Source organism: Haemaphysalis longicornis, unplaced genomic scaffold (assembly GCF_048455015.1).
Source record: "Haemaphysalis longicornis isolate Haplotype H1 unplaced genomic scaffold, Haemaphysalis longicornis Haplotype H1 scaffold_1, whole genome shotgun sequence".
Classification (NCBI taxonomy): domain Eukaryota; kingdom Metazoa; phylum Arthropoda; class Arachnida; order Ixodida; family Ixodidae; genus Haemaphysalis; species Haemaphysalis longicornis.
Window position 1 is genome coordinate 447,151,744 of NW_027526203.1, and position 10,314 is coordinate 447,162,057.

The 10,314-nt window shown below is 45.4% G+C and overlaps 1 protein-coding gene across 7 annotated transcripts in view; it reads left to right on the forward strand.

The window, feature by feature from the left end:
• Window positions 1-1,894, forward strand: part of Ctbp (C-terminal binding protein) — a 33,604-nt gene extending 31,710 nt beyond the window's left edge. For 6 of the 7 annotated variants that reach the window (XM_077687640.1, XM_077687639.1, XM_077687645.1 and 3 more), the window contains one exon: window positions 2-1,894. In XM_077687640.1, coding sequence (XP_077543766.1) covers window positions 2-357 — 356 coding nt within the window. In that variant the 3' untranslated portion in view covers window positions 358-1,894. The remainder of the gene's footprint in view (window position 1) is intronic. The other variant, XM_077687646.1, reaches the window with a different exon arrangement.
• The last annotated feature ends 8,420 nt before the right edge of the window (window positions 1,895-10,314 follow it).

Genomic DNA, 10,314 nt, shown 5'->3' on the forward strand with positions numbered 1-10,314 from the left:
GTGTCCAACCCTGGCGCAGGCCCCCTGAAAGAGGCGCCCAACCTGATCTGCACGCCGCACGCGGCCTGGTACAGTGACGCCAGCTGTACCGAGTTGCGTGAAATGGCGGCCTCTGAGATTCGCCGGGCGATAGTGGGGCGCATCCCGGACTCTCTGCGCAACTGTGTCAACAAGGAGTACTTCACGGGCTACGGCGACGGCATCAACGGCGGTGCGTACAACTACAACCCCATGGGTGTGCCCCACTCGACAACCGCTCTGGAGCCCCTGGCGCCAGGCGTGCCCCACTCGACCTCGCACCTGCAGGACTCGGCCAACCACCTGGCCCCGAAGCCCGAGAGCTCGGAGGTGCACTGACATATCATTCCAGGGGCCCCTCCTTCATTCCGCCGCCGCCGCCGCCGCCGCCTGTCTAGCCCTGTGTTGTGTGCTTCCGTTTGCTGCTCTAGCTAGGCTCTCTTTTAGTTGGCTGCTTGAGGCTCTCTCTCTTCCCCTTCCCTCGCCCTCCCTCTCTCTCGTTCATGTGTGCATTAACATTTGACGGGTGGCAGTCCCAAATAAAACTTGGCACCTTTTAACGTCCCGCCGTGTCTCTCTCTCTCTTCCGTGCCGTAGCCGGCACCCCTCCCCGCCGCCTCTGGTCTGTGCAGGGTAGAAGAAGCCGCCTCCCTCCCGTCGTGTGTGCTTCACAGCAGGCCGAGGGCTTTCTGGTGCCTGGGGACCCTTGCTCTGCTGGTGCGGAGGGCTCTCTCTCTCTCACTCGCTCTTGTTTTTTGTCCACTCCATTTCTCTTAGTTGCTGTAGTCATCCAAGTGACGTGGCCCTGCGCTTGGGGTTTGCACGATCCATAGCTGCTTTTTGTGTTGGTTCCGATTGGGTTTGTCAAATGGCCAAAAGTTCTGTGCATTTCATTATACCAGTTTGCTTGTGTGAGTGTAGCTGCATTAAATTAAAAAGGTGCATCCTCATTACCCGTCCCGCTAGTGGGTTAATCAAAATTGCACTTGTATTGGCCACTCCTCTCATCAACAGTTAGCAAGTGTCGCACTGCGTGTTGTCCCAGAAAAAGGCATGGTACCAAAACATTACCCCGGCATGTGTCGGGCACCCTTGCGGGTGCCGCGTTTGAGAGAAAACTTGCTAGTTGGAAAGTGCAATTCTGTTATGTTAAAACAGGCAAGGTGCATGTCATCCCCGCCAGGCACGGGGCAAGGCTGGAAAAACTCGGGGGGGTGTCGAGGCCGCCGTTGCATTTCGAGATCCCGTGAGGAGTGGGAAAGCAGCCCGCTTTCAACAAGTGCCTGCCTCAAGGTGTTTGCGGGCTCGCCTGCGGCCACCTTGGGGCTAAAGTTTTACGAGATGGGTTACACGCAGCAATGGTTCCACCAGGCTTTCCTGCCAGGCCCGTTCGGTGCCCTTCTTCGATTGGCTGTGGCGAGGTTGCCGTGTTTGTGCACTGTGCGCTGAAATTTTGTGCTGGCCCAGGATTGGTTGCCTGCTTCATCAATATTGCACAAAGCTGTACATCACCCTCGTAGCTACAATAGCATTGTCAGTGCGGTCTTGAAACTGGGTCGGCAGTCCTCCAGTTTTTGCAGCCTTGGCCTGTTTGTTTGGCACTCCTGATTTGCTTTCTGAATGCAGAATTTGCATGGTAACACACAGACACCACTGATGTACATACAATACTCCTCACAAAAAAAAAGCATAGTTCTTGTGTCTGGGCAAAATTGGGGTTTGCCTTGATTAGAACACTGAATGAATGGAAGTGCATTTTACCCCAAGACCTTGAACATTGTATACATTATTTTGTGGTGCTGCTTGTCTTTTTTTGTGTGTGTGCGTGTGCATGTGTTGTAATCAACAGTTGCAAATATATCACCTCGAAAAAACACCTTGTTTGCTTTCTGCTACCCTCATGTTGCCTCCCTTCAGGCAGTGAACAATGTTTTTTTTTTTTTTTTTTTTCTTCCCCTCCCCTTTTTGGATTTGATGACGACCTGGCTATAAGTGAAATAAATGGTTGGAAAGCAAGCCTTCAGCGTCATCCAGTCGCCTCAAGTGTTGTGTGGTGTTGTGGTTGGCTGAAGACCGTTCCACAAAGATGTGAAGGATCCCATCACTTTTGGAACCATACTTTAATGCACGTTTTTCTGTACCTGTCTACCGGTCACTGTACAATGGCTGGAGATAGAAACTGCGGCTGCGTCTTGGGAAGCTGAACATAAAAATTAAACGCACTCTTGTAGAAATGTCAGTTCTAGTGAAGCCTCTGGGAGGACGGTGTGCTTTTCAAAGGCAAGTATCTTGTGCTACAAGTTGCAGGTGCAGTCAAGACCACTACCATTCAGTCAGAATTTTCCTTCAGTGCGCCCGGTAGTAGTCGGGGGGGGCCTTACTGAGCTGTGCTTTACAATTGTGGCCGATGCTTGCAATCTGCTGGCACTTGATAAGGTGAGGCAACAGTCGCACAAGGGAATGGGATGCCCAAGCTACCAAAACAGCCTCAAAGGCCGTTGCCAGTTTCCATGAAACTTTCGGTGGGCGCTCAGAAATTAAGAAAAACGTTAAAAAAAACAGAAGGAAAATGGCGAACAATGTAACACCCTGCATTTCCACAAAAATGCAGATTTTGCAGAAGTTCCACCTTTATTGTGCTGCTGAGCACAAGGACGGAGGTTCGATTCTCGGCCGCAGTTCTAATAGAGGCGAAAAGCAAAAACGCCAATGTTTTCAAGATTTTGGCACACACAGTACATCCCCAGGTGGTCGGAATTAATCCAAAGCTTTCCACTACAGCGTGCCTCATTGCCCATGTAGCATCTGCATGTTAAACCCCATAGTAAATCAAGATTTTTGTGCAAAATGTTATGGTGTCATGGTGGACATGGAATGAACCGAAAGTAAGCTAATTTAATACGGTATTGCAGCCAGGAAGTGCTCAGCTTAACTTCGGAAGCATGGGCACCAATTCTACTTGCAGTGAACTTCAGCCCATGGGATTTGTTCTTTACTATGCGATTGTAATGTTCTTTTATCCTGCCTTGTACTTGTTTTTCACCTGGCTAATGCAGTGTTTGAAGTGCGTTGTCACTGTCCCATCATAGGAGTTAATTAGCATAAAATGATCCAGCTAGACAAAGTACAACTTTTTTTTATTGGAAGATTTTGTATTTTATAGCGCCATCAGCACTTGTCCAGCAGCAAACAATGGTTTATTCGCTGAGAAATTAAACAATTTAAGCCAAAATTTCAATTCTGCTGCCGCTGCATGTGTTTCATAATGTTGGCAATGACTTATCCAGGGCAGGTTTGTAAAACGCATCTTACTAGGTTGACGAAAGCTGCCGCCCACGGCACAAACAGGTTTTGGTAGCCTGGTTACCATCTGCCTCCATCGATGGCGAGCAATACCGCTAAAGGACTACCATGTTTTTTTTTTTTTTTTTTTTTTTTTAACCGGGCTTGTACCTGGCTTTGTACAGTCAAGTAAAATGTGTATGACTCGACCGGAAAGGTCGTGTCAGTGGCAGCATCATGCCACGCAAACCAAATGTGCTCGACGGCTGCGCAGCGTCAAGCGGCGTACGCACTAGTGCTACCTTGCTAGTGCTTCTGTTTGTGTTTGTTCGTAAGTTCCATTGCTTGGCCCAACATTCTTACTGCTATAGACAGAGTGCGCATTAAATATAAGCACCAATAGCTTGTTCTGCGAGCTCATTAATTTGCATTAGATTTTGTCGGTCTCAGCCAATTGCAACAAACTGTTCAGTCCAGAAAAGTAGCTAGGCTGTCGCATGCCCATTCTCTCTATTCCTCATTATACAGCTTATTTTAGTTTGCATTATAAGTGGCATCAGTGTTGTTCTGAGGAGGTAATCTTTTGAATGAACCAAACCTTTATTTTGTCTTTGGGTAACTTACACAAAGAATGAGATATATTGAGAATTTTCCAGCATTACAATAATCTGGTATTCAGGAAAGCAATATTCAGGCCAGTTTCATTGATTCCCTTGATTCATTGCGGGAAATGGCTCGTGTCTACTGCAACAAAGCAGTCAAGAATTGCCTGTGCCCAGTCCTATGTTAACGATCCCAGTGGCCAGCACATGCTCCTCCTCACAGTCTCCTAGTGTCACTAAATACGACTTCTAGTGATGATAAAGGTTATTTAACGAATCTACTCTACCCACGGAATGGGTGCTGCCCTCTACTTTGTGCATTGAACAATTCTGAATGGGCTAGTTCCAATGAGCTAAACTAGTTCTTGGCTGTTCTTACTAGCCTGCTAGAGGCACTTTAGGAGTAGACATACTATTAGTTTCTAGATCTAAGTTAAAAACAAGGTAATCTAGCTGCCAATTTTTATACCCGAGCCATACGTACCTGAATGACTGACATTATAATTGTTTGATGGCACTAAAAAACTGAATGACATTATTTGGGTGGGCTGTGCAGAGCATCAATAAAATGTAGGTGTGATGTGAAGTAGCAGTTGTGCATTTTCTGATTACAGTGATTGTGTGAGGCAGCACAGCTAAGTAGAGGCTGGAGCATGCAGAGTCGGATGACGTTCCGTTCGATCAGCCAATCGTGCTCGATCAGCCAGTCGTGATTCGGTGCATTTTCCATGAAAGTATTCAAAAATATTCTACTCTAAAAATTCGAACGTGGTGCTGCACTCCTGATTTTTGTGGTGCTCTACAACTTTGCAATTGAAAATCTTTGGCAGAGTTTGCTTGCCTTACTTTAATAATTACTTCACCAAATGTAAAAGGAGCACAGGCTGGTTCATGGTTCACCGAATTATCAGTTTCTTGCTGAGAAGTTGACTCCAAATTGAAATCCTTGATCCTAAAACACCGGATATTTCTATAGATGTACGATTGATGCGGTACTGATCTTTGGCGGACTTTTGGGCCTTAAAACTGTTGCGAATTTTGATAAAATTTTATCTGCTTGTCGTGCACCAGCTGTGGCAAGCACTCGTGAATTTCTCGTTTTTGAAAATTCTTCTGCACAATGCGTACAAGACAAACCAAGCAAGAACAGCTTAAAAAATAAATTGGTAAGAAATAGGATTCACGTAGCGTGGATGCAGTGACGTGTTATTTGTTATGCTTAGATTTTTCTCCATGCATAACAAAAAAGTCGCATGAATGAGCAACTAAGCCTTGATATGCACATTTCAGTTACTACCTTTTTTCTTCAATTATAAAACTAGCAGTGACTCGCCCACTGGACGTAGCAAGGCCAGTTTGCTTCGTTTGGAGGGCATTCTGAAAAGTAGTTTTCCAGAGATTTTTTGGAACACCTAGCACTGCTACTCCTATGTTCCTGACGCAACTCTGTGCGAGAGGTGTAGTGAGACAGTTGGAACACCAATAGTCTTTCTGTGGAAGGTGAAGTGCAAGTGTGCACGATGAAGCCCAAGTGGCCATCTGAAGTGATTACGAAGTGCCTAGTTTTTGGCATTACTGAATCGCGTCAAACACAAAATTTAATTTGAACTTGCTGCTGTAAAAATAGCTTGATGTCCGTGCAGCTCCTGCATCTTGCCCCTTGTTCAGGCCGTAGTTCTATTCTGCAGGAGAGTGTATACTCAATTGGTCGTTTCTTAAGCCTCTCGTTCAAAGCACTACAGTAATACCTCTTACCAACAACCTCCAAGAAAAACGGTCATTTGGTGTCTGCATCCACGGTTTGGTCGCTTCTTTAACCTGTTATTTTCACTTGAATTGCTAGTTATCCACACATTTGGCTCAGGTGAGGTAGCTTGCCGGGCTGATTGGTCAAAAAGGTTCTCTGCATGGCCAATCAGAAGTGAAAGCAGCAGGATAACTGTCTCCATAATGCTTGGGCTTAAGCCGCAAAATGCTCTTTCTTTCCACTTGAATTCTGTAATTATGGCCACATAAGTATACAACAAAGCCGTGCCAATAGCTTTTTTTGTTGTTGAAGGGCCTTCAAACGAATTCATAGCCATATTGGCAACATAGAATAATCTTCGTAGGAACTGTTTTCAGGTGTTGACACCATAACACGTTCCTCTCCTTTTGAATTCAAACATGGAAGTTTGTTAGATGCACTTATGTTTTCTATACTTTTTTGTGGCAACTGACTATTTGAACGGCCAAGTTACGCTGTACGAGGCCAATATTACTCTTACCGGATTGCTGTCCGGCGCCCACATCGTTGAGAGAGCTGTGGACGATGCAGTTGATCATGAGGACGAAGAGGAGCCTTGAGAAGTGCCCACGACAGAAACAACAAAAATATTGCGCCTGCTTCGCAACAAGGTAGAATGTAGCAGTGGCGACTAACAATTGATGCAGTGCATTGAGTAGCTCGGAGAACGATTTTCTGGGACCAGATATGAACGTGAATCAGGCTAGCATTACGCAGTTCTTTCTTCCGCAATAATAAATGTTCGTTTTTCCTGCGAACGTTTTTACCTTTATTACGAAAGCTCTCCTGTTCAGTGGAGCTTTTGTTATCAGCATCAGCTGTTGTGTCAGTGACCCGACTACAAATTTTCGGCATTTCGCTCGACTCGAAACTCCGCTTATAGCGCAATTTTCAGAGGATTTTGCAATTTCGAGTTAATAAATAAGATTACTGTATATACAGATATACAGGGTGTCCCATCTATCATGCACCAAGATTTAAAAAAAGAGCAATGGTGTTGCGCGAACAAAACCTAGTGCGTAATGCTTGCAGTACTGTGGAGAAGCGGATAGTAATTTTTTCGTTAATGATACTTAACTAATTAATTGTAATTAATTATCTAACTCGAGAAGTCCTCTCCTAATCACTGAAGTGTCAATGAGGCACTTGTAGGTACCCACGAGGGGCATCTAACTACGGTACTTTCAGCGACGAACTAATTGCGTACTCATTTATTCTGACTGATAAAGAAAACCCGGGAAATATGAAAAATACCACGTGACGGCGCTTCCGCGCGCATTGTAAAGTAGCGTCCCCAAATAAGATGATTGAAAGCAACTGCTTCGCCTGTCACCCGCCTGAAGAGACAGCGCATCACCTTGATAATGGCATGCATGGAAGCAGCAACAGCAGCAAGATTCGCAGGGCGCCTCTGCAGATAAGGCACAAACTCGGTCGCGATTTATTCTTTCTTTATTTTGTTTATTTCATTCTGGCTAACTGAGCGGCAGCCTGTTTGAGGGCATTGGTTTAAGGTGCGCTAATGCGCGCGGAGGCGCCGTCACGTGGTATGTTTCATATTTCGTGGGTTTTCTTTATCAGTCAGAATAAATGAGTAGGCAATTAGTTCGTCGGTGAAAATACCGCAGTTAGATGCCCCTCGTGGGTACCTACAAGTGCCTCATGGACCCTTCAGTGATTAGGACAGTACTTCTCGAGTTAGATAATTAATTACAATTAATTAGTTAAGTCTCATGAACGAAAAAAATGCTGCACGCTTCTCCACAGTACTGGAAACATTATGCACTAGGTTTTCTTCGAGTTCCGCCATTACTCTTTTTTTAAATCTTGGTGCATGATAGCTGGGACACCCTGTATAATCAGGGTGTCGAATGGAACTGAACAGAAAAAAGAAATATTGGTTTCGGGCTCACGACATAATGGTTCGACCATCCCATTGGTAACGGGTGGTCAGTGTCATTAGGGACTTCTCTCCTTCATGCACTGTCAACTTCGCAAAGTCTTGCACACTTTTCCCCTTCAGATCATTCAAACGCTCTCTTCGTGGTCACAACATGGTGAAACAACTGTGCCTCGATATTGCAGTGGTATGATGCTGCCTGTCGAGCAAGCAGAGTGCAAGGCTGCGCAAAAAAATCTCACTCTCCCGGCAGCCTGCAGGAGGCTTGCAGCATCAACTTTGTGCTTCCCTCGCTGGGACTGTGCAGGGGCCTTGGGGACGCGAAACTGCTGCACTGCGAATTGCTCAAAGGTTCAAATCCTGCACGTGCCCACTTGTAACACCTTAAAAGTGTTGAAATTTTGGCTGGTTCATACATGATCGTAAGAATCAAAACGACAGCACTTTGGATGGGACACAGGAAGAAAGAGGCGCGCGCTTATGCTGACAATATAAACCATTCGTTTTTTTGTGAGTTTAGGCATCGTCTTTATGCAAGCAAGGCGAACCATACGCAACAAGAGAGAAAAATACAGCGGAGGGGGACCGCAGAAATAGGTTTCTAAAATGCACAACCGGGGGATAGCAGGAGGGACGTGCCAAGGGAAAATTTCGTGTGTTAATTCGAAATTCGAGAGATGGTGTTCTTTCCAACCGAGAGGTTCATGCACGTTCGAGTTCGCTAATTTCCACTAGTGTATTAAATTTGGTGTTGTAGTCTCTTGTACAAAAAATTATGTTCTTCACGGGCCGATGGAACGCCCTATTGTGTGTGCGTAATTTACGTGGAAGTTGTGTGCAAACAGAGGGAGACTCAGTAACAACTTTGTACTGTCTCTTGTTCAGTAGAATCTAGCTTATGAAGGCCTGAGACAATTGCTGAAAATTCTGCATGGAAAGAAGTGGTGAAGTTAAGCAAACGGTGGGAAAAGGTCCAATTTAAACTGAGAGGAAAAAATACCCACACCCGCCTTCTCATTCTGGACTGAGGCATCGGTTGCAATAATGGCATGGAAGGGGAAACTGTTATGGTTATCCTGTCAGAGGCCTGATAAGATTTTTAGTGGGAGTAATTTAGCATTCATGGGGAAAATTTTTATCAAAAGCAATATCTAATGATGAGACTGGATTAGGTATGGAAGCCAACAAGAGGGCCACATTTAATGGGTCAAGTAGACACTCTATGAAGGCCGCTTGTGGTCGTTTCAACCACATCCATGCACTACCGAGGAGCAACGAAGGCCATGCAATGAAAGCAGTTTGCGTCCCAAGTATGGGTGATCCATAACTCTTAGGAATGCATCTACAGTGAGGGCATGCATCCATGAGGCTATATGGAAGGCCATCTGGCTTGAGTAAAATTAAAGTGGTCCTACATTTTACCTTCTTTTCCTGGCAAACCAGTGTTCCAGTGCCCAACTAGGTGTCTGGCTGCACAGTGAATGCATTTCACTTCCACCACCGCCACTGGGGATGCATGAAAAAATTTCTCTGGACATTTAAGGCTGCTAACGTGCTTTGAAGGCTAAATCCTAGCAATATCTATCAGGTTTCATTACTGCTACATAATGTTTGCATCTCTTTCTTCACTTTAGTTTGTCTTTCAGCACAAATTACTTCGACGTGCTTCTGTACTGCTACAGGGTGCTCGCATCTCTTTGCCTTCATCTCTTGGTGTTTGGTCAGTTACTTGGACAGGCCAACTGACAGCACTTGATGCCCCAACTTCCCCACAATTGGAGTTCTCCGTGGATGGCGTGCACCTGCTCTACTCGCATGCATCGCATTCTTCTGGCAAGCGATACGACCTCAGCGAGCCCCCGCATAGGCTAACTCTTGTTCCACTGTTGGAATCGGAATGCTGAGGTAGTGCGGTTGTAATGCACTCAGCTCCTGCTCTGGAGACAGAAACTCCTGTGTTTTTTTTTTTTGCTCCTTACAATGGCGGCCATTTTCTGTGCCCTACAAACAACGACACCAATTATTTGCACACTGGGGCATTTACGGCTTCCATCTCTAAAAAAAATGCATAGGTCTTGTGTGCCACATGCTGGCAATGCGACATTGTTTCCAAGTCGGTGCAGGTCAGGCGCTTCCTTTTACACCTAGCGCAATCTATTGATTAGCCTTAAAAACCTTTGCAATCATCTTGATCAACTACTAAAACAAACCTTCTTTTTGACTTATGTGGCTTAACGGGTAGCAACGAGGCTTTTAATGTTTGCGTCCTGGGTTCAAGCCCAAGAAATTCTACCTTTGGTGGTGGTAGTGGCCTATCAAAATAGCGCATACCCACAGTGGGAATGTTGTCTTCCTTTCGTTCAATGGTTACTTCTTTGCAGTTTTTTTCTGAGGGGGGGAGACACAACCACACTGCAGCACTGGAATTGTTTTCTGCTTATCGAGTTCAAATTGTTCCATAAAATTGGGTTAAGCATCATTTTTGTATGCAAGACTGAATTCAGAAACACATTAATGCACTACGATTACTGTCAATAAATGTTTGTTGCTACTACTATTACTGTGAGCAAATCAAGAGCGTTCCGGTGTCCGCCCCTAGGCGAGACAATTGGTGGACCTTCCTTTCTTTCAATTGTACAATTAATACATCATATATCAGGTCTCGTGGGATCGGGTTTCAGCAGAATGTTAGTAGGATTAATTATGCACAAGTTTTACGGCTGTAG